Genomic DNA, 22,087 nt, shown 5'->3' on the forward strand with positions numbered 1-22,087 from the left:
GAGCCAAACCGGTTTCGGCTATTTTATGTATTTTTTTTTTTTTTACATGTTTTTATTGACTTCAGAGAAGAAGGGGGAGGGAGAGAGAGAGAAACATCAATGAAGAGAGAATCATGGGTTGGCTGCCTTCTGCACGCCGCCCACTGGGATCCAGCCCAACACAACCCGGGCATGTGCCCCGACCAGGAATCAAATGCAACCTTTCAGTGCACGCAGCGATGTCCAGCCAACCGAGCCACACTGGCCAGGCTCAGAGCACTGTGAAACCACCCAAAAACTCGGGTCACAGGTCCACCAGAGTCACGAGTGGCTGTGGGTTGGCCAGAGGGTGTCCCTGACATGGAGGAGCTGGCACGCCTGGGGCTCTGTGTGAGCTTGAGAGGTGGGGGTTGGGGGCAGAGGGAAGGTTGAGCTGCAAGTGCCCACAGAAGGCAGTGACCTGATTGACAACCAACCCCCAAGTGGAAACCTGGACGGTGCCCTCCGCCCTGACCCAAGGCCCCGGCTCCTCTTCCCCGACTGCACCGCTCCTGCTCCGGCCTCTCAGGTGGTCCCTCCGCTCAGCACTTCCCTGACCTGCCACCAGCGGCCCCCGGCCCCGCCCCACCTCTCCTTCCTCCTGGCCCAAGCAGCGCCCAGTGCTCCGAGTCCTCGTTTCTTTCCCAAGGGCAGTGACCTGAGGCAGCTGGAGCAGGAGAGAAGGGGCTGGGTTTGGGTGGGTTCCAGGCCCTCAGCCGGGCCCAGGCTCCACATTCCAACTGGCCTCGTGGCTTTGATGTGTAGACCCGACAGGTGGGCCGGGCTGTGCTGACTGAGGCTTGGGGCCCCGAGCGGTGCCAGGCCAGATCCTTGTGCCCATTTTATAGAGGGGAACACTGAGAAGGGCAGAGCAAAGACACCCAGGGAGCCAGGTCAGCAACAGCTGGACAGCGCCCGGGCGGAGCCCACGCAGAGGCCTGTCTGCAGGCCTCCCCGTGGGAAGGAGACAGCGTGGGGTCAAGCATGAAGAACCTTTATTGGTTCGTGAACCGAATGATGGGCTGGGCTGGCATCAGATGCGGCCTCTGAGGACTTGGACCCCGTCCTGCACAACGTGCTGGGAAGGGCTCTGAGCGGGTGTCACACCCACCTCCGGGGCCACTGTCCAGGTCAGAGGGTGCCCTGGGGGGGGCGTGGTTGGTGCAGTGGGGGACAAGTGGACCCTCGAAGCAGTAGGGCAACCAGAGCCTGCCCCCTGGGCAGCACCCCAGCCTGCGTCTGCCAGGACCACCGGCTAAGGCACTGTGGCTGGGCCACGTCCTGCTTCAGAAGGGCAGACGTGTGGGGGATCCCCACCCTCCGGGCGTGTGGCAGACAGAACGTGGCTACTTTTTCCGCCGGGCAGTCTGGGAGCCACTGTTGCTGCTGTTGGGGGCTGGGGCAGCCTGGTCCTTGGCCGCTCCCGGGTCCTTCTTGGGTGCCGGCCTGGGCTTCTCCTCCCTGGAGGGACGGGGCCCCAGCAGAGCCTGCAGGACCCTGATGGCCCCCACTGTGAGGATGAGTCCCAAGAGCAGGGTGGGGGCCTCCAGGGGCGACAGCTGCTTCCGGACCCAGTGCAGGGCCTGGGCAAGGGCGTTGCCGGAGCTGCGGGCCCGGCGTGGGCTCTTGACCTGCAGGGGCAGGATTGAGGGCGGTCAACAGGGGTGGTCCCTGGGGGTGGAGGTCACCCTTGCCAGCACCCCCAGCCTGGCTAGCACCTTCTTACCTGGAAACCAAACTGCTTGAGTAGCGTGTCCAGCGTGGGATCCCCTAGGGACACGGGGGGGAAGAATTCCTCCACCCATTGGCGTCGCCACCACTGGCTGCAACAGGACGGGGAGCTCAGGCGAGGGGAGCCCCCAGGCCCCAGGCCCCAGCCCCCAGCCCCGCCGGCCGCCCCAGCCTTACCCCGGCTCCCCGGGCTGTGAGAACCAGTACTTATAGCGCTGGGCTCGCACGTAGGTGGGCGGCTGCTTGTGGAAGGGGTACCTCGACACATCGTTCTGGATGAGGCGGATCACTGTGGGGGAGCGGGCTCAGCCGGCTGCTCCCTCAGCCCCGCCCACAAGCCCCCCAGCAGCCCGGCCCCCTGCTCCGGCCTCACCTGCCTCGTGGCCCTGCAGCAGGCAGAGCACCAGGCTCGTGAACCAGGGGCTGTGCGTGTGCGGGCCCAGGGCCGCGAACCACATCTGCCAGTCGAGGCGCGGCTGGTGGGGCGCCACGAGGGGGGGCGGCCGGCTCACGTTCCCAGGCTTGTACATGAACTCGATCTCCTGCGAGCCACGCCCAGCAGGTTGGGAGAGTTGCTAGACCCGGGTTCCCTGGATCCTCCCTGCCAGCCCCATCCCCCTTGGGCTCCCCGCCCGCGGACGCTCACCGTCCAGTGGTGCCTGTCATAGCTGCCCTCCAGCACCACCTCGGGCCGCCCACCCACGCCAGTCATCCGTCGGAAGAGGCCATAGGAGTTGGCCAGCTGCAGGTGCTCCACGGCGCCAAACAGGCGGTGGGCCCCGGTCCAGAGGCGCCCGTGGGTGGAGGGCTCCATGTAGGAGTACGGCACCTGGAGGCGAGGGGTATGTGTGTGTGTGTGTGTGTGTGTGTGTGAGGCTCAGCACTGCTCCTCCCGCCCCTCCCAGCCCCTTCCTGTCCCCTGTGAAGTGCTACCCACCAGGCTGATCAGGAACATGGCCACGGTGGCAGTGCCCACGATGGACAGCTGGACTGCAGTCCAGAGCTTCCGTAGCGACCCTGGCACCTGGGTCCACCTGAAGGTCAGGGGCCAAGTGCAGTCAGCCCTGCTCTGCACAGCTCTACAGCCCTCACCCCCGCCCCCCGCCCCGCCCCGCTTATACCTCCAGAGGGCGACCAGCAGCTCCCAGGTGAGGGAGGCGCCCCCAAGCCACATGGTGGGCAGGGTCACCATCTTCAGCCACTGGGAGAACTGGTGGAAGGTGAAGGCTGTGGAAGGAAGGGGTGTGAGGACAGCGGCCCAGTCCAGCCCCTGCCCCCGGGCACCCAGCTGGCACTCACTGGTTCTAGAGTGGAGGGTGAGCTGCTCCCAATCGACCTCCAGGCCAAAGTAGTGCGCGGTGCCATAGGCCAGCAGCCCGTAGACGGCCAGCTCCAGCAGGAGGGCCGACAGGGCCAGCAGGGCCTTGGGCCAGGCTGCAGGGCAAGACAGTTCTGGCCAGCTGGGAACAGGGCGGAGGGTGGGAAGCCAGGAGGCTGGGGAGCTGGAGCGGAGGCCAGCGGGGACTGTGGGGGGAGGAGACGTGGGTGAGAACAGCTGGCTGCTGGGACAGGTGACACTCACAGGCAGGTGTCTTCTTGTGACGGCCATTGCCAGCCTCGGCAGCCAGATGCCTGTCGTCCAGGAGGGAGGTGGTGAGCACGAGGGTGAGCAGGTTGAAGAAGTTGTAGTTCCCCGTGATGATGATCAGGACTTGTAGCAAGACCTGCAGGAGGGTCTGCCGCTCAGAACTCCACACAGCAGCCCCCGTCTGGGCCCTCCAGAGCCTGCCCTCCACGCCTAGGTCTCTCCTGAGGCATCCTGGCCCGCCTCTGCAGCATCCCTGGCCTCTGTTCTGTTCCCTCTGCTCACACCCACGCTCAGCACACCTCATGCCCCCGCCGACCCGAGCCTGACTTCCTTCAGCGAGGCTGTGCTCTGTCCCATGGGCACACCTTCCTGCCCAGAGCTCCCCTGGCCCGCTGCCCACGAGACCTCCTGACTGCCCAGCGGGGCCCCCTGGAAGGTGCGGAGGGCCTGTTCCCGCCTGTGTCCTGATGGCGGACGGCTCGCTCACCTGGGAATAGAAGGCAGCCAGGCGCAGGCGGCGAGCAGGGGCGAAGAACAGAGGGGGCACCGCGATCTCGATGAGGAAGGTGGCCACCACGCTAAGCCTGTGTAGCCAGACGGGCAGGTGGTGGGCAAACCAGGCAGCAGGCGTGGGCAGGCACTGCGTCTCGTAGTGGTAGGTGAGGGCTGCGGGGGACGGTGCGTGGTCAGGGCTGGGCAGAGCCCCCCCAGACTGCCCCAGGTGCAGCCGGGGACCCTCACCAGTGAGCCCCCACCACGTGGGGCAACGGCTGGTCAGCTTGACCACCCCCGAGGCGAACATGAGGCGGAACAGCAGCCAGCGCGCGAGCCAGAAGGGGAGGCCGTCGTGGGGCGGGGCCCCCGCAGGCCCAGCCTGGGGGGGCTGCTTATGGCGGGAGGGCTGCCTCAGGGGGGCCACCAGCACAGCCAGGAAGCCAGTCTCCAGCAGCAGGGAGTCCCTGCAGGGAGAAGGAAGAGCACAGAGGGGCCCTCCCCATCAAGGCTGCTCCCCGCCGGCCCTTCCAGGAGAGGCTGACCCCCCTCCCACCCCCGAATGCCCCACGCCCAAAGGTCACTCACCACTGGAAATAAAGAAACACCTGGCCCACCTGCGGGGAGAAGGGCGGTCAGGAAGGCCGGGGTGTCTGGGGAGGCAGGCCAGGGGTGGGGCTGAAGTGAGTTGGTGACCAGCTTCCCCGGGGAGGGGAGGGGAGGGGAGAAGAGGGGAGGGCAGGCAGCCTCCTCTTGCCTGGCAGGCGGACAGGTAGGCGGCCCAGAGCAGCAGGTAGACGAGGAGGTGGCGCAGCCGGCGCAGCAGCAGGGCGCCCAGGGCCAGCAGGGTGCCCAGCAGGGTCAGCAGCTCCAGGCCCTGTGCTGTGTCCAGCCCCAGGCGGGGCGCCTCCCACAGCAGCGTCGGGGTCTCCCACAGCTGCTGCCAGGGCCCCTTGCCCTGCGGCCGCAGTGTCCTCCGGGCGGGTAGGATGCCCTCGGGGCCATACAGGCCTGTGGGAGGGCACCGTCCTGAGAGGCCAGACGCCCCCACCAGCCAGGCCCGCACATCTGCCGCCTCAGGTCCAGACCTGCAGCCAGTCCTCCCCGCCGGCCCAGGTCAGGACCAGCTCTCACCCCGACCGACCGAGCGGCGTGTCAGAGCCCCGGGACCGCTCCCCTCACGCCGGGGCCAGCACCCCCACCCCACTCCGGGTCCCCAGGCCAGGGTCTCCACCGGGCAGACCCCAGTTCCCCTCTCCTCCAGGTTAGAGCCGGTGCCCTACTACCCCGCCAGGTCTGGGGGCCCCCCACCTAGGGGCCCCGTTTCTCGCCCAGGTGAGAACCCGAGACCTACGGGAAACGGACCATCGCAAGCCCTCCTCTCCCCCAAACTCTGCGGCCCGCAGGACACGATCGCAGCCCCTATTCCCGCATCAGGGCCTGGACCGCACTCCCGCCCAGACGGTAGGGTCGGCGGGGAGAGGAGGGGTCGCGGGGAGCGGGCGAGGGGTGCCCCGCGCTCGGCGCCCTCACCCGGGATCTGTGTGTAGAGGGAGGCGAAGGCGAACAAGAAGACGGCGGCCACGCCCTGGAGGAAAAGCTGCCGAGGGAGCCGGGAGCCCGCCATGTCCGCTACGCGGTCCGCTGGACGCGAGCCCGCGAGTCCGCCCGGCCCCGCCCCGCCGCGCCGTGCCGCGCGGGCTGCAACTGCAAGTCCCGCCCCGCCCCGGCCCGGCCCGGCCCCGCCCCGCCCCGCAGCCCCGCCCCCGACAGCGCAGCCCCGCCCTCAGTCTGCCCCGCCCCCTACGCTCCCGAGCCACTTCCGGCGCGTAGGCCGAGTGCGTCATAGGTGTGCGCGCGGAGCCGCGCGCTTTCCCGGGCGGGAGCAGCGAAATGGCGCCAGGAGCCCCATCGGGTTGAGAACGCTGGCCCCCCTCGAAGCCAATCTCGCGGGCCGCGGGCCGCCCCAGCCGCTGCCCGGCATGGAGGACGTGGAGGCGCGCTTCGCCCACCTCCTGCAGCCCATCCGCGACCTCACCAAGAACTGGGAGGTGGACGTGGCGGCCCAGCTGGGCGAGTATCTGGAGGAGGTGAGGACGGCCGGGGGAGTGGCGCTGGGCGGGCGGGGCCCCGCGCCGGGGGCTCCGGGCCGGGGACTCCGGGCGGCCCGCCACCTCCGGGCCTGTGCATCGGCCGCCCTGGCCGCGCTGGGCCTCGGGCTCGGCTGCTTCTCCGGCGCCGCCCCGCCTCCCGGCACCATCCCTCGTTAAGTGAGCCTGTCCTGACAGGTCGCTCGCTCCCCATCAGCGGGCTCCGAGGTGGACTTCTTACGGGGTGACCGGCATTTGTTCCGTTGTAATAGAATGCATGTGCCTTTTGGGCGTTTGAGAGGTCTGGATCAGGATGTAAGAATTCCCTTCTTAAAATTTACTTTTAACGATACTTGATATACAGTGTTGTCTCAGACTTAGTGTAAGGTGTGCCGCTCCCTTTCTGCATTTGACTTTAAAAAATATATACTTTATTGATTTTTTACAGAGAAGAAGAGAGAAGGATAGAGAGTAACATCGATGAGAGAGAATCATTGATCAGCTGCCTCTTGCACACCCCCACTGGAGATGTGCCGGCAACCAAGGTACATTGCCCTTGGCCGGAATCGAACCTGGGACCTTTCAGTCTGCAGGCCTACGCTCTATCCACTGAGCCAAACCGGTTTCGGCTGCACTTGACTTGAACTCTTCCGTTTGGGCTGCTCCGTGTCTTGATGGGTAATGACCTCCATCCTGTCAGACTCAGGGCACGCTGGAAGGGCCATCTGGTTAGCTTTGCAGCAGCTGTTGGGTTGACCATTGGCCCCCCCCCCCTTTTTTTAAGTATATAAAGTATATATATTTATTGAATTTTTACAGAGAGGAAGAGAGAGGAATAGAGAGCCAGAAACATCGATGAGAGAGAATCATCGATTAGCTGTCTCCTGCCCCCCCCCCCCCCCAATGGGGATAGTGCCCACAACCAAGGCACATGCCCCTGACCTGAATGGAACCTGGGACCTTTCAGTCTGCAGGCCGATGCTCTATCCACTGAGCCACACTGGTTTTGGCCATCGCCCCTTTTTATTTTTTATTTTTAAAAATATATTTTATTGATTTTTTACAGAGAGGAAGGGAGAGAGATAGAGAGCTAGAAACGTCGATGAGAGAGAAACACCGACCAGCTGCCTCCTGCACACCCCCCACCGAGGATGTGTGCGGAATCGAACCTGGGACCCTTCAGTCCGCAGACCGAAGCTCTATCACTGAGCCAAACCAGTTTTGGCCATCGCCCCCTTTTAAAACAGGTTTTGGTGTTCTGATATTCGTCCGATTTCCTGGCCCACTTTTTCTTTCCTACCCAGCCTCTAAGTGTCTAGCTTCTCCGGTGAGGCCTGGGCCATCTCCTTACAGGCTTCCCCTTTGCATTCTCATTTATTCCCAGGATTTCAAATATCACCTGGGATTCTGGGTAGGTGACTTGGGGAGGGGAATCTCTAGAGCTTAGGGTGGACTTGTTTCAGGGTGACTTCCGGGTCAGCCATCCAAAAGGTTTGGGCATAGATGGGAGGTCCGATCTGGGAGCATGCCTTTGGGAGTCATTAGGAGGAGAATGGAAAGTGAGGTCCTGGGAATGGGTGCCCAGCGGGGGCAACAGTGTCGCCGAAGAGACGGACCACCTTTGCAGCTCGGGGTCTGGGTGGCCCTGCACCCTCTTCACGTTCCCTTTCTTTGGGCGGACATGTCTGTTCGAGCGGCACTTTCCGGCTGTCCTGCTCCTGCTTCCTCCCTCCCTGCTGACCTGACCAACTCCCTCCCTCTGTCCTTCAGGAATGAGTAGCAGTCGCCCTGGCCTGGTGGAGCCCCCCTTCTTGGCGCCACCACAGGCCTGTCTCCCTTTGGATGGATAGGTCACCTAAGACTCGTTTCCTAAGTGTCCGCATCCTGTCCACACACGGCCTTTGTGTGGCGCTGCTCTTCCTGAAAAGCCACCACCTTCACCCGGGAAAGAGGACCACAAAGCGTGTTAGGCTTAGCTCCGTCATCACCACTTTGTTCATCAACCTTTTATGGGGCACCAGCATCAAGCGCCGCGCTGACGGCTGGGATTACCCTGAGCTGCTCACTGCATGGAGGGAGGAGAGACGCACGTGTGGCCAGACCTCCCTCGGTGGCAGGAAGCCCGAGGGAGACTGCAGAAGAGTGCACTGGGCCAGGCTGGGTGGGCGCTCCCGGCAAAGAGCTCGACAGACATGTGCTGTTGGCTGGGACTGCAGGAGGGGCCAGGCTGCGGGGCAGTCTCGATGGAGATACCTGGTAGGCAGCTACAAACACACCCCGAACTTAGGAGAGGGCGCTGCTCTGCACGGGGTTGGGAGTTGTTGGCATGTGGTTGATACAAACTGGGGTTCAGGGGTCACAGAAGAGGAAGGAGGACTTACTTCGAATTGTTTCCTGAGTTTTCTTCTCCAAGGATTGGTGTTTTGTCTCTGTCTTCCCCACCCCTAAAGTCCCCTTTCTCTCTCAGGGTGTGGGGTCTTCCTGCCGGTCTGTCTGAGTCAGCCTTGGCTTGGATGGAGCACCTTCAGCAGGGAGCTGTGTGCAACACTGGTTGTGTGGTTGGGGTCTCCCTCTTCCAAATACCAGGCTCGGGTTACAGGAAGTGGGGCAAAGCACAGAGACCCTTCCCAGTCAGCAGACAATAAGTGAGCCCAAGCAAAGCCAGAACTGTCAGCCTGAGGGGCTAGAGGTGGGGTGGGGGTGGGCGCTCCTGCGGGAAGTGCACCGCTTGGCTTCCCTCAGAACCAGTTTGTGTCTTGCAGCTGGACCAGATCTGCATTTCTTTTGACGAAGGCAAAACCACAATGAACTTTGTGGAGGCAGCGCTGCTGATCCAGGGCTCCGCCTGCGTCTACAGCAAGAAGGTGGGTGCCCCTGGCCACAGGACTGGGTGCTTCAGGGGCCGGCAGGACCAGCATCCTGTGTGCTGCGGGCAGGTGGCAGGCTCACCCGCCTCCGACCTGCCTTGCCAACCTCCTGTCTCCCGGACACGTGGCATCTCTTAACTCTGAACAGGAGCTTGGACTTAAACGTGCAGGGCCTGCTTCCAAACACCCAACAATGTCCAGGAGAGCCCCGTGGCGGGGAATCATGCAGCCCACAGCGCCTGCTCCCAGGCTGAGAGCCTGCTGTGGCGGGAGAGGGAAGCAGTGTTCAGGGAGCATCCTCAAGGGGGAAGTCGGAGATGGTCCAGGAGACGGTGTCCTGGCCGGGAAGTCAGAGCAGTAGAGAACGTCCAGAGGGAAGAAAAATGGCCCAAAATGTTGAGTTCAGGGAGTTGGACCCATACACTAAAGACTTCCAAGTCCCTTCTGGGTCTGCAGGTCACGGGGATTTAGCGAGAGGAGGGCTGGACCACTGGCGGAAGGAAATAGAGGTACGAGAAAGTGCTCTTGAGAAGTTTTATAGAAAAGGGGAGGAGAGAGACTAGGTGGCAATTAAAGCGTGGTTCTCAACCGAGGCTACACTCCCAGCGGCCACCGTGGCTGGGCCTTGCCCGGACTGAATACGTGGGAGCGGGGGAGTGGTGCAGGCATCAGGATTTCTTAAAACATCCTCTGTCGCAGTGGGGATGGGAGCCTGGGAAGTGGTGGCGGAGGAAAGGGGGAAGGGAGGAGGGAGGGGAATAGGTGAACAGAATCCCAGAAGGGAGACTGGGTCAGGCTGGCGTTGCCTCATGGCCGGAGCCTGGAGGGATACGGAAACATGGGTGCAGAGGAGTTGGGCGCAGGGACTTGGGGAGTTGATGCCTAAGCCCCCAGTTTTTGTAACGGAGGCTGTAAGTCAAGTACTGAGAGTCGGCTACTGGAGAGGACGTTTGGACAGTGGATTTGGGCAAACGTTACAAGTGTTTGCTGAGGGGAATGCAAACAAAAGGTGAATGGAAAGCGTTGGTCTACACGGGAGATGGAAATCACCTGCCCGTTCCAGGCACCTCCCCAGGGGGCTTAGCATTCCCGGGGATGTGTGTGTGTGTGGGGGGAGGGGGATGGCAAGTGGACCCCGGTGCTGATCCAGCATTGGGAGTTTAGGGGGTGGGAGGTAGGAGTTACAAGAGCTGTGAAGAGCTGAGTTCAGGGTCCACAGCAGACAGAGGGACAGGAATCTGCTTGTGGTTGGCTGGCAAGGGTGTGGTGGATAGGCCTCTGGGCACTGCAGAGCTTTAAAACAGTCAAGACCTGACTGATTTTTGTTCTAGATAATCCCGTCGAATCGAATTCCTCTTTCCTGTGTCTGTCCTAAGAAGGAATGTCTGCAGCTGGCTTTGAAGGCACCAGTACAAGGGGCACTGATAGGCAGGTAGATGGGCAGGAGCGGGGTGTTGACCGGAGTGAAGCGAGGGACAGGGCTCAGGCTCTGGAGGCGGAGCAGCGGGCTTCCCGTGCTGGGAGCGGTCCGGGCCTGTGGTCAGGCGGGGACCGCTGGGTGCATGTGGCTCCTGACCCCTTCACCTGTGACTGGTGTGGCTGAGGGAGTTAGTCTTGAGCTTTGTTAATTGTCCAGTAATGTAAGTTGCTGTAGCCACATGTGGCTCACAGCTGCACATCAGATGGTTCAGCTCTAGGCTCACAGGCGCTGGGAGCCAGCCCTGGGCCCAGGACTGCGCCAGCTTACTGTGTTCTGAGTTTACTCTCTTTTTAATGTTTTAATTTGTATTTTACTTTGAGAGGACATTTATTAAAGCTGGGGAAAGTGACACAAGGAAGGGCTTAGGACAAGCAGCGAAAGGGGAGCCAGGTGGGGCTGCTGTGGCCACTGGAGCAGAAGTCACAGCAAGAGCGGCGGCCTTGGGGCTGCCTTCACTCGCTGGAGAGCCAGAGGAGGGGCCTGGAGACAGGTGGCTGAGTCCGGGAAGAGCTGCCGCTGCTGCCTGCTGCCGCCGCCGCCTGGGGCAAGCCCGTGGGTCTCAGAGTTTAGGAGAGGCCTGCTGTGGGGGAAGGAGAGGGAGGGAGAGTGCGCCCTGAGTTTATTGTCTCATAAAGTGAGGATAGTAGTGGCACCCGATTCAGACAGGTTAAGTGAGATGAAGCGTGAAACAAGGTTCTGTGTGTGGCACACACTTAGAAGAGTTAACGTTTATTATTCCTATTAAGTGGAGTCTCTTGCTCACTACTGTATCAGTGTCCAGTGCATGAAAGAAAAGACCACACCCCCCTCCAGCAGAGGGCTGTGTGTGCTCTGCAGGAGAGGGGAGTGTAGGAGTGGGGGAAAAGGGGGTTCACCCAGAGGAAGTGGCCCAGAGGCAGAAGGCGCGCCCCCTCGTGGTGGGTTGTGGTCAGCATCTCCAAATCCCCACCCTCACCCTAAGGGTGGGGACCCTCGGTCGTGGCTGGAGTGGTACCTGGCGGTGGAGGCAGTGGTGGGCTGAGGCCAGGGCAGGGAATGGACCGCCTGCAGGCAGGTGTGCACAGAGGCGCAGGGCGGGATGCACAGCTTTGAGAGTGGGGGAGGAGGGCTCAGCTGTCAGAGCAATTCTGGTCAGTCGGAGAAGTGCTCTCGATGGCAGGACCTGGGCTGGAGGTTTGGGAGTGGCAGCCGGCTTCCCTGCATGGATGTCTGTGTTGGAGGGCCCTGGGGATTGTGGGTAGGCTCCTTTCTGTGTCCTCACCTCCGCTTCTGGCCTCCAGGTTGAATACCTCTACTCACTGGTCTACCAGGCCCTCGATTTCATCTCTGGCAAGAGGTGAGTCCAGGAGGCGCGAGCCAGGAGGTGGAGGCCCGCGCCCTGCGTGTGGCTGGGGAAGCCCCTGCAGCCTCCGAACACTGATCTTTCCCAGGAGGGCCAGGCAGCTCGAGGCGCAGGAGGACGGGGCCAGCAGGGACGCCAGCTCCAGGGCCGCCCAGCAGGTGGAGGACGAGGTGGGTTTCCTGGGCGCCTGGCTGCTGCCTGCTGGGTGCTTGCTGGGTGCTGCTGCTGAGCTCACTGTCCCCTCACAGTTCCTGTCGCTGGATGACCTGCCCGACACCCGTGCTAACGTGGACCTGAGGAATGAGCAGGCCCCTGGTGTGAGTGCCCTCCCCCGTAGGTGGGGCTGAACGTAGCTGATGGGCTGCTTGTAGAGTGTGGGAATCCATCTGGTTCCCACGCTCACTCACTCTGGGCCCCCGTGCAGGAGGTCACCATCGTCCCCCTCCTGCCCATGGCCCTGGTAGCCCTGGATGAGATGGACAAAAACAACAACCCCCTGTACAGGTGCGGGCCTGGGCCTGGGGGGGAGGGCGGCTGCTGGGGGCGGTCTTTACAGAGGCTGTGTTTTTGCCAGCACAGCTGTCAGGGGGAGGTCCTGGCGAGTCGGAAGGATTTTAGGATGAATACGTGCACCCCTCACCCCCGAGGAGCCTTCATGTTGGAGCCAGTGGGCTTGTCCCCCATGGAGACACTGCTGCCCAGGACGGGTGAGGGCTCCGGTGTGGGGCCTGGTGGTAAAGAAGGGTCTCGAGGCTGGGCTCCTTACTGGATATCCTGTGCCACCATCTCTGGTCCCCAGGACCCTCCTCCCCAGTCACCTGCCCCAGGCCGGCCTGCTGGAGCTAGTCCTGCTGCCACCCCTGTCTGCCCACAGCTGGCTCAGAGCAGGGCCCTGCTCTCCCTCCCCAGCCCTGGCCCTTGGTCTCTGGGAGAGTTATGGGGAGGGGCTGGGCTTCCCTGTCTCACGGCCTCTCTTCCAGAGGCTGGGTGGGCTGAGGCGCAGCCAATGGAAGTCTCTGTGATCAGGAGTCCGGTCCCTGTGCCCGGCATCTCCCAGGAGCCAGGTGAGAAGAGGTCATCCTGGTGGACCCACTGGTGGGGGTGGGGACAGGGCTCTGTGCTCAACCGACCCAGGCTGCCCACCCCTCATGCCTGTGCTGGGGCGGCATGGGAGCCGTGAAACCTTGGAACTGGTCCCGTGTGCCCAGGCCTTGTCCCCACTCTGCCCGCTGCCCCGTTTGCCCCTTCCTCTGGGCAGACAGACGGCAGCATTTAAAGAGGAAGGTGGCTAAGAAGTAAAAGAAACAAACGGCACAGCAGCACGTCGAGTGTGAAACGCCGTGCTCCTGTCTCTGGGTCTAATCAACGAAGAGGCTGAGACGGGGAGGGCCTCAGGCCCAGAGGGGCAGCCCTCACCTGCAGCCTAGTCTTTGGGCTCCTCCAGGCTGACAGGTCTCTTGCTCCTCTGCCCAGGCCCGTCCCCAGAAGACCCACTGCCCGGAGGCGGGGACGAGGACGAGGATGCAGAGGGGGCGGAGCTCCCCGCGGCCCCCCAGGAGCCCAGGAGCCCGCAGCAGGTGGGCGCGCACCGAGGCCTGCAAAGCTGAGCCGTGCATCGGAGAAGCCCTGGGTTTGCCGCAGCCCACGCCTCCTAGCCAGCTCTCTCGGGCAGCGGCCCTCATCCCTTCCCTCCCTGCAGAGCAGCCTGTTACTGTTTTGTTCCCTATCCTAGCAGTGTGCCTTTAGCCCTTGGACTATTTGACATTCCTGCTCAGATGCTCTGGGTTGGAGGGCCCTGGGGATGGTGGGTAGATTCCAGTCTATGTCCTTGCCTCCGGCCTCCTGCAACATATCTGCCCCCAGAGCAAAGGAGGGGACGCCCTGGGGCTTTTTCTTTGCAGAGCACTGCCCAGCCCAGGAGGTTTGAGCTGAGGGAGAGGCAGGATGCCCTGGAGCCTGTGAACCAGCTGCAGGTGAGGTGGTGGGGCTCAGATCCCTGACCCCACTAGCAGGGAGGGTGTATGCCTGAGGCCTCACCACCCATGTCTTCACTGCTACCTGCCGAGGCCCTTCCACCCTTGGGTCCTGGATTCCACGTGGCCTGGCATCCACGTGGCCGTCATTGCCCTCAGTGCTGGCCTTGGGGGAAGGGTGTGTGTCCCCCCCTCTCCCTGAACCTACTTGTTCTCTGTGCTTAGGAGACCCCAGACCCCTGGCAGAGCCTGGACCCCTTCAGTTCCCTGGACTCTAAGCCCTTTAAGAAAGGTAATTGGGTAGAGGGGAAGCTATACCCAGTGTCTGGCTGGGTTCATGGGGGCACGGGTGGTGAGTGGGGTGTGCCCTATACCCACGGGGAGCCTGGTGGGGCTGTGCTTCCTCGTGTGATGGATCCCAGGGGGAGTGGGCACTGGGATCTTCCCCGGGGCCTGCAGTGGTGCCCGAGACAGTCCGTTTGCCCCCCAGGCAGACCCTACTCCGTGCCTGCCTGTGTGGAGGAGGTTCCGGGACAGAAGCGCAAGAGGAAGGGTGCCACCAAGCTGCAGGACTTCCACCAGTGGTACCTGGCCACCTGTGAGTGGGTGTGTGGGCCTGGGCCAGGCCAGGGCAAGAGGGTGCAAGGGGGGCAGGAAAGGACTTGATCTGGCTCCTGACGACCCAGTTCTCGCAGATGCTGACCATGCTGACAGCAGGAGGCTCCGGAAAAAGGGCCCATCCTTTGCAGGTACGACGGCCCAGGGTGCTCCTCTGAGGGATAATGCTCTGCCCTCCTCCTCTCCGTCTGGGGATGCCCAAGGCCTGGGTGGACCGGAGTGGTCTAGGCAGGATGTGGGTTCCCCCTCACAAGGCTTTTGTGTGTAGACATGGAGGTCCTGTACTGGAAACATGTGAGGGAGCAGCTGGAGACCCTCCGGAAACTGCAGAGGAGGGAGGCAAGTACCTGCCACTGGCCTCCCGGCCCTGGGTGGGGGGAGGCAGCAGCGGCTCACACATTCTCTGCACAGGCAGCTAAGCGGTGGCTGCCGAGGGCTGAGGAGGAGCTGTGGCCTGTGGAGGAGGACCGCCTGGAAGACTCCCTGGAGGAGCTGGGGGAAGCAGGTGGGTGCTCACAGGGTGGTGGGAGGAAGGGGGCTCAGGACTGGTTGCCTGCTCACCTGCCTCCTGCCGGTACCACCCCACCTCCCAGCAGATGACTTTCTAGAGCCCGAAGGATACGCAGAGCCTGACGGGGCAAAGCCCGAGGACGCTGCAGACCTGGGTAGGTCTAGGGTGGGTGCTGGCCAGGTCCTGTGAGGCTGCCCAAGGATGGGAGAGAGGGAGGGAGGGTGTGGCCTACACCTCCTGCTGCCCTCCTCCTCCAGAAGCAGAGGCCATGCCGGCATCCCTGAGCTACGAGGAGCTGGTCCGGAAGAACGTGGTAGGCCCTGGTTGGGGGGCAGCGGGGGCTGGGTGATGCCGACAGAGGCAGCAGCTCCCGTCCTCCCCAGGAGCTCTTCATCGCCACGTCTCAGAAGTTCGTCCAGGAGACGGAGCTGAGCCAGCGGGTCAGGGACTGGGAGAACAGCATCCAGCCCCTGCTCCAGGAGCAGGTGAGGGGACGGGGCCAGCTTCTGCTCGGGCACGGAGCCCCAATGCTGCAGGGTTTGACCAGGACTTTGCTCTCCCTCTTGCAGGAGCAGCACGTGCCCTTTGACATCCACCTTTATGGGGACCAGATGGTCTCAAGGTTCAGTCAGCTCAACCAGTGGTGTCCCTTCGCGAAGCTGGTGGCGGGCCAGCCTGCCTTCGAGGTGTGCCGCGCCATGCTGGCCTCCCTGCAACTGGTGAGTGGCCCTGGGCCTGGGCGGGAAGTGGTCCCTGGCTCTGCTGACTCCCTGTCCTTACAGGCCAATGACCACACGGTAGAGATCACCCAGCAGTCCGGGCTGGAGGCGGCTGTGGACACCATGTCCCTAAGATTGCTCACGCACCAGCGGGCCCACAAGCGCTTCCAGACCTACACCGCCCCCTCCATGGCTCAGCCCTGAGTGGGCAGCCCTGCCCCCCACGATGCTGGGCACACGTCTGGTCACTTCACACTTGCTTCCTGGCTGGCCCAGCCTAATAAAGTGGTGTTGCCACCCCACCCACCCCTTTAAAAGGCTCCTGTGTAGAGCACCCAGCCGACATCCAGGTGCTGGGCCCCTCCTCCGTGCCTCCCTGGGCAGCTGGTACACTCAGGCACACATGCACTCCGCCACAGCCTTTAATGACGCTCAGGGCAGGACGCTGCGGAAGACAGCCATGTGGCGCCGCACACTGTCTGCAATCTGCTCGGCCGACCTGGCCCGGCCGTAGTAGTCTGTGAAGAGGCCGTCGGGGTTGAGCAGGTAGATGGCAATGGAGTGGTCCACGATGTAGTCCTGGTCCTCGTCCTTGGGGCCGGCACTGTAGTACACTCGGTAGCTGCGGCTGACCTCGGCAACCTGCTTGGCAGAGCCGGTCAGGCCCAGGAGCCGCGGGTGGAAGTCCTGCACGTAGCGGGCCATGGCGGCGACGTCGTCCCGAGCGGGGTCCACGGTGACGAAGATGGGCTGCACCGGGGGCAGGTCGGGCTGGGCCTCCAGCTGCCGCACCACCTGCACCAGCTTCTCCAGTTCGTCGGGGCAGATATCGGGACAGTGAGTGAAGCCAAAGTACATCAGCACCCACTGGCCTCGGAAGTCGGCTTTGCAGCGAGCCTGGCCCCGGTGGTCCAGCAGGCTGAAGTCTCCCTGGCCCACAGAGGCCTGGCGCAGGGCCTCTGTCCGCCGCCGCTGCTGTTCCCGCTCCTTCTCAGCCCGCAAGGCCAGCCAGACTCCCCCCAGCCCCGCCCCAAATAAGGCCGTGACCAGCAGCCTGGTTCGCAGCCCAGGGCCCCGGGGCTGGCCCTGCCTGCCTGTCTCTGCAGGGCCCTGCCCTGACGAGAGCCGGCACCTCACTTGGCGGACCTCACCTCCAGGAGTCCTCAGGAGGGCGGAGGCCTTGAGCTGGGAGAGCCCGCGTTGAGCCTTGGGCCGCTGAGCCAGCAGCAGCAGCAGCGCAGGCCTGATGCTCCTGGAAGAGGGCAAACATGTCAGCAGTTGGAAGGTGCCTTGGCCTCCTGGGTCATCTCCCATCACTGGGAAACGGGCCTCCAGCTGAAGGACCAACCGTACACTTAGCCTCAAGCTATCCCAAATGGCCACCCAGGGCTCTGCTGAGCTCAGAGTCATCTCCCCTCTGAAGCTGAGAGCTCCAGCTTTGGAATTAGAAGTCCAGCCTGTCACTGCTGTCCTTCAGGCCAGTGCTTCATTCTGCCTCCGCCCGCCCTGGCCCGGGCCCGCAGCTCCAAGCAGCCTGGCACTCACCTGTATTTCAGCATCTGAGCCGCCTGAAATCATCCCAAGTGCTGGCTTGCCTGGGTTCCTGAGCACGTGGACCTCTGCAATGAAATGAGCCCCTTTTCAGAAAGGAGGCTGGTGAGTGGCTTCAACCCTCAACGACAGACTGACCTTTCCCAACCGGTTAGCTTTCCCCACCAATAGCAGAAACCGGGTCTGTCTCTGCCCTCCCTCACGGAGAAACAAGGTTCCCACCGGCCACAAGTCGCATCCTTCACACCCGGGTTTCCCACAACTCTGGTGGCGCATGGCCCCAGCCCTGCAGTCGCTTCGGGGACCGTGCCTTTCTGGAGGGGTGTAGGTGGGGGTCTGAGGGGCCTCCACCCTCTTCCCACGATTCCTGGGCTTGGGCTCCGGGCTGGGTGACCTTGGGCACGTCCCTCAGCCTCTCTGTACCCGCCTCCTTTGCAAAATGGGCTCAGCGCTGCCGAGATGTGCCTGACCGGCGAAGGCCCCTGCGGAGACTCCCTGGGCCCCTCTGGGCGCCCCCTCCAGGGCGCCCTCCAGACGCGCGCCAAGTTGGACCCCGCTGCAGGCCGCGCGCCGAGCATACCCCAGGCGCCTGCCCGCCCTCCGAACCTCGCACCCAGGGCTTCCGGGGGTCCGCACCTCGGGCGGTCGCGCGTCGGGATGTCGGACGCTCAGTCCCCCCAAGGTCCGTGGCCGGTGGCGCCTCGCCGGGTCGCTACGCTCGACTCCAGTGCGCACGCGCCAACGCTGCCGCGCAGGCGCGTCCTGATGGCGGCCGGAAGTGCGCGCAGGAGGTGGCGGGGCCGCCAAAGGTCACGTGCCGAGCGGGGCGGTGCTTCCCGAGTCCCGCCCCCGCACATGAGGCCACGCCTCCCTCAGGGTCCTCCCGGGGCCCTCCCGCCCGCCCGCCCGCCCGCCCGCCCGCGGCGAACCAGGCACGGACACGGCTTTGCGGCTCTCGGCTTTATTGCTGCGCGTCGGTCGGCGGCAGGATGAGCTCAGAGAAGGGCGAGGGGGCGGCGAAGGGCTCTCGGTCCGAGAGCACGAGCGCCCCCTGCAGGGCTCGCCGCTGCGGGTCGCTGAGCGCGGGCGCGTCCAGGTGCACGCGGAGCCAGGGTGACCCTGCGGGCGGCGGGCGGGCGGTTAGCGGGCGGGGTGGGCGGGGCGGCTGCGGGGTGAGGGGGGGCCGGGATCCGCGCTCACCGCGTCGCAGCCTCTGGCCCACGTCCACCAGCAGCTCCGCGCCAACCCCGAACCGGAGCGGCTCCCCGGCGCAGCTGCGCCCGGCCCCGAGCTCGTGCAGGACGCGCGCCAGCGGCAGCGCCCGGACCAGTTCCACGGTGCCTGCGGGGAGGGCGTGCTGGGCGGGTGGGGCGCGGGGGGCAGGCAGGGCTCAGGAAGGGCTGGGAGCTGGGGGAGGAGGGCCTGCGGGAGCTCACCGTCCGCGGGCGCGAGCAGTTCCTCTTGCTCCCGGGCGCGGGGCAGTAGCTGCCGGCGCTGCGCGGGGGTCCCGGAGCAGAGGGCGCGGGCCAGGCCCGGGTCCACACCCTGCGTCGCGAGCATCCGCTCGAAACGGTCCCGGGCCGAGCCGTCGTCCAGCGCCGCGGCCACCCGGGCTGCGCCCTCGGCCTGGGCCTCCGCCTGTCCGTTGAGCCAGAGCAGGGCGCCCCCTGCCGGCGTGGGCCCGGGGTTTAGGTGCAGCGGAGGCGATTCTGTAGCTCCGACCCCCACACCTCTTACGGGTCCACTCACCGAGCCTAGTGACCACGTCCCGCAGGTCCGGGGGCCCCGCGCCATCCATGCAAAGCAGCGCCTCCTCCACCTCCAGGGTGTGGCCCACGCTGCGGCCCAGGGGATGGTCCATGGCTGTCAGAGCCGCTGCAACCCGGAGCCCCAGGCCTGCCCCTACACCAACCTTCGGAGACACGGTTCAGTGTGGCCCCTGCCCTGTGGGGCCGCTTGTAATCAAACTCCAGCCGGTGCTGCACGCCTGGGTGCCAGTTCCCCAGGAGTGAGGGGGCCCCAGAAGGGTTTGGGTGTGGAGTGGGGGGGAGCGGGGAAGCAGGCAATGTGCCTGACTTCAGAGGTGGGGTCAGAAAGACCTTGTCCTTGGCGGGGCTGAGAGCCATGGCCCCGGGCCATGTCAGCCTTGCTTGGTCGCTGAGAAGGTCGCTGAGAAGGGGGTGAAGGCAGAACTGGGAGTGGGGTGCTGGCAGGGACCCTGGTGACGAGGCTGCCGAGTGGCTGTGCTGAGGCACACAGGGAGCGCCTGCTGGGTAATGAAGGGGAGGCCGGCCGAGGGGGCAACCTTCCCCAGCCCAGGCTCCGTGGGCACGGCTGCTCACCAGTGCCCTTGCCAGCTCCCGGGCCTCCTCCTGGTGTGGGAAGACGGCGGCCCCTCCGAACTTGACGTCCACCACCAGTGCAGACAGCCTCTCCACCACCTTCTTGCTGAGGATGGAGGCTGCGAGGGAGGCAGAGGGGCTGTGGGTACGGAGAGCTGGCGCTTCCTGAGATGCAGGGCCTCCTGGCTCTCGGGTCAGGCATAAGGAGTCAGGGACTCTGAACATTGAGGGTCAAGTCCCTTAGGATGGGAGTCACAGGGCCTGGACCGTTGTGCTTAAGCCAGATCTCCCCTCTTGAGTGGTGAGGGAATGCCTACCCTGGGGTTGGGGGAGGTCCCACAGCCCCCTTATGAGAGGACCCTTTACCGGCCCATCAGAAGTCAGAGACACTTCACATGCAGAAGGTGGGCCCTGGAGTGTGGAGTCAGGTCACCTGTGATGAGTGGCAGGCTGTCGACAGTTGCTGTCACATCTCTGGCTTCATACAGGATTCCATCCGCAGGAACCAGCTCCTTGCTCTGACCCACAATGCAGCAGCCCACTTTCTCCAGCAGACCTTGCATCTGGCCAGATCCCCTTACATCAGGACTCCCAGTGACTGTCAGTGACCCCTGGTCAGTGACCACATCACTAACCCTGATCAAGCGACTCCCCAGCAACCTTGACAAATGTCCAAAACCATGACCAGTACCTTAGGAACACTTCTGATAAGTCCTCAACCCCTCAGTGAAATTAATCAATGTCCTATGGCCCATCAGTGATTTTTACCAAGTCCCTATTGATGGCTCCAACCAAAATTCCATTGGTAACTTTGACAAAAGCCCAGTGACCATCAAAGATCCATGAATAACTTCGGTGAACATCCTCATTAGTGACCCTAACTAATAACCCATCAGTGACCCTTCAGCAATTCTAGTTAATGTTCCCATCAATAATCCAGGTCAGTGACCGGTTAGTGGCCTCCATGTACCTGTTCTGGGCTCTGGATGACGGTGAATCCAGGAATCGACTCTAGCTTATCCAAGGTGCCCCCTGTGTGCCCCAAGCCGCGTCCACTGATCATAGGAACCTGTTGGACAGGAACCCTGAGTGCCCTGCACGGCCACCCTCCACCTCTCCCTCGCCTTTCCTGGCTGGGACTTCAGCTTCAGTTAGACGTGGTAGTGGGTGTCCACTGGTGGAGTTGGGAATGGGGGAGAGATTGTCCTGGTTTGGGGGGACACTGAGGAAGGACGCTGGAATCTGCCGAGGGAGGAGGACCCAGCTTCTCCCTTGGGAGTCCTTTCTCGGGTACTGAAGAGGAAGGGGTGCTAGGTAGCTTGGCCCTGTTATGGGGGCTACTGGGAATGGGGTTGGGGGGAGAAGCTTGGGAGCTGCCCGCCTCTTTAAGGTCTGAGTTTCCATTCTGGAGAGGCGGCATCTCACCTTGCAGCCACAGGCAGCCAGGGCAGGTGCCAGGACCAGGCTGACCTTGTCACCCACTCCTCCTGTGGAATGTTTGTCCACGAGCTGCTGGTGCCAGGCCGCTGGCCACTCCAGTTGCTGCCCAGAGTTGGCTAGGGCCTGGGTCAGTGCCACAGTCTCCTCCAGATCCATGCCTTGCAGTCGGATGGCCATGAGCATGGCCCCTAAGCACGGGGAACAGTGATGTGGGCAGCATGAGGGGTGCTCTCACAGGGATGGGTTAGCCTGGGCCCAGGGATGTGGTGGCGTGCCGAGGGCGGGAGGTCTCCGCTGGAGTGAGGAGTGCCCAAGGGGCCCACACACCTATCTGTGCGCCCTGCGCGCTCCCGGCCACCACGGCGCGCACGAAGCTCTGAATGTCCTGTTCGCTTAGGCGACCTCCGTCTCGCTTCAGTCGGATCAGATCTGGGAGCGGCTTGGGCTCTGGCGGTGGGTCAGGAGGGCGCTGGAGCCCTCCGGACCAGAGGTCACCCACTGGGGTTACCGGGGTCGCCATTGCTCCGGGCCTGCGGATGGGGGACACAGGGGACCTGCCCCCGCCCGTGTTCATCTGTGCAGCCCTGTGCGCTGACCCCACCCGTTCCTTCCTCCGGTCCGCGGCTCCTCCCTCCCGTGTGTCCCCCCCTTCCCTCCCCCCGCCGCCTTGTGTTGCCCTCGTGCGTGTCTCTGGGACCAGCTCCCCCTTCTCAGCCTCAGAACGGGACCCCAGCTCCTACCTGTCCGGACAGCGGCCCTACCTTTCCTGCTTCGGGTTCCAGGCGGCTTCCGCCCGGTCCCGCCCCGACCACAGTGCGCCCGGAGGGCAGGTCCCATGGGGCGGGGCGGACCGGGGTCAGTGGCTGCCCTGGGGCGGCAGGTGGGCGGGCCTCACAGACAGGGCTCTGGGCCAATGGCCGCCTGGAGGAGGCGGGATGATGTGTGTTTTTTTAAAAAAAATCATTTACTACGTATTTGTGTTTTTTAATCCTCACATGATATGTTTTGCATTGCTTTTCAGAGAGGGAGGGAAGGGGGGAGACACACACACTGGCTGCCTCTCCTTTCCTGGGACCTGCCCTGGATCAGAATCTGACCCGCGACCCCCGACCCGGAGCGCAAGCCCACGCGCTAACCACTGAGTACACAGGCCAGGGCGATTTTTATATTTTATTCTCACCGGAGGATTTTTAAGGAGAATATTAGGAAAAGAGAAACAGAAAATTACTTTACTTATTGATGCGCTCATTGGTTGACTCTCAGTGCGGACCGAAAGAGGAAGCTGGGCGCCGGGAGGATGCTCTAACCGCAAAAATGAGGCGCGG

The 22,087-nt window shown here is 63.5% G+C and overlaps 4 protein-coding genes across 11 annotated transcripts; 1 reads left to right on the top strand and 3 right to left on the bottom strand.

Annotated features, from left to right (window-relative positions):
- Positions 1-996: 996 nt before the first annotated feature.
- On the bottom strand, positions 997-5,526 carry LMF2 (lipase maturation factor 2). 2 transcript variants are annotated; one of them, XM_036430123.2, is made up of 14 exons: positions 5,363-5,524; positions 4,587-4,840; positions 4,418-4,446; positions 4,079-4,296; positions 3,825-4,003; positions 3,332-3,473; positions 3,049-3,183; positions 2,871-2,976; positions 2,687-2,783; positions 2,396-2,578; positions 2,123-2,291; positions 1,927-2,038; positions 1,745-1,841; positions 1,227-1,649 (listed from the first exon to the last, which is right to left on the bottom strand). In XM_036430123.2, exons 1-14 carry the CDS (start codon positions 5,454-5,456, stop codon positions 1,365-1,367), a joined length of 2,100 nt encoding a protein of 699 aa, XP_036286016.1. In that variant the 5' UTR covers positions 5,457-5,524; the 3' UTR covers positions 1,227-1,364. The 2 variants fall into 2 exon arrangements, with proteins under 2 accessions (XP_036286017.1, XP_036286016.1); XM_036430124.2 differs by lacking the exons at positions 1,927-2,038; positions 2,123-2,291 and having other exon boundaries at positions 997-1,649; positions 5,363-5,526.
- Positions 5,527-5,682: 156 nt separating this feature from the next.
- Positions 5,683-15,731, top strand: NCAPH2 (non-SMC condensin II complex subunit H2). Of its 4 annotated transcripts, none has more exons than XM_045578735.1 (20): positions 5,683-5,919; positions 8,682-8,783; positions 11,547-11,602; positions 11,697-11,778; positions 11,857-11,925; positions 12,033-12,112; positions 12,188-12,342; positions 12,589-12,672; positions 13,082-13,185; positions 13,510-13,581; positions 13,807-13,873; positions 14,072-14,179; positions 14,277-14,330; positions 14,468-14,538; positions 14,611-14,704; positions 14,793-14,864; positions 14,968-15,023; positions 15,094-15,195; positions 15,280-15,429; positions 15,493-15,731. In XM_045578735.1, exons 1-20 carry the CDS (start codon positions 5,812-5,814, stop codon positions 15,631-15,633), a joined length of 1,827 nt encoding a protein of 608 aa, XP_045434691.1. In that variant the 5' UTR covers positions 5,683-5,811; the 3' UTR covers positions 15,634-15,731. The 4 variants fall into 4 exon arrangements, with proteins under 4 accessions (XP_045434691.1, XP_045434692.1, XP_036286022.1 ...); XM_045578736.1 differs by having other exon boundaries at positions 14,796-14,864; XM_036430129.2 differs by having other exon boundaries at positions 12,188-12,315.
- Positions 15,732-15,838: 107 nt separating this feature from the next.
- On the bottom strand, positions 15,839-17,771 carry LOC118714751 (protein SCO2 homolog, mitochondrial). Of its 4 annotated transcripts, none has more exons than XM_045578738.1 (3): positions 17,617-17,771; positions 16,975-17,048; positions 15,839-16,681 (listed from the first exon to the last, which is right to left on the bottom strand). In XM_045578738.1, the coding sequence occupies exons 2-3, from the start codon at positions 16,986-16,988 to the stop codon at positions 15,862-15,864; spliced, it is 834 nt and encodes a 277-aa protein (XP_045434694.1). In that variant the 5' UTR covers positions 16,989-17,048; positions 17,617-17,771; the 3' UTR covers positions 15,839-15,861. The 4 variants fall into 4 exon arrangements, with proteins under 4 accessions (XP_045434694.1, XP_045434696.1, XP_045434695.1 ...); XM_045578740.1 differs by having other exon boundaries at positions 17,594-17,771; XM_045578739.1 differs by having other exon boundaries at positions 16,975-17,046; positions 17,291-17,771.
- Positions 17,772-17,925: 154 nt separating this feature from the next.
- LOC118714750 (thymidine phosphorylase) lies at positions 17,926-21,614 on the bottom strand. Its single transcript, XM_036430138.2, has 10 exons — positions 21,502-21,614; positions 21,090-21,310; positions 20,748-20,950; positions 20,293-20,391; positions 19,756-19,885; positions 19,323-19,441; positions 18,730-18,892; positions 18,417-18,647; positions 18,181-18,321; positions 17,926-18,099 (listed from the first exon to the last, which is right to left on the bottom strand). The coding sequence occupies exons 1-10, from the start codon at positions 21,597-21,599 to the stop codon at positions 17,942-17,944; spliced, it is 1,563 nt and encodes a 520-aa protein (XP_036286031.2). The 5' UTR covers positions 21,600-21,614; the 3' UTR covers positions 17,926-17,941.
- Positions 21,615-22,087: the final 473 nt, after the last annotated feature.

The sequence above is a fragment of the Pipistrellus kuhlii genome, unplaced genomic scaffold (assembly GCF_014108245.1).
Source record: "Pipistrellus kuhlii isolate mPipKuh1 unplaced genomic scaffold, mPipKuh1.p scaffold_m20_p_101, whole genome shotgun sequence".
In the NCBI taxonomy this organism is placed as follows: domain Eukaryota; kingdom Metazoa; phylum Chordata; class Mammalia; order Chiroptera; family Vespertilionidae; genus Pipistrellus; species Pipistrellus kuhlii.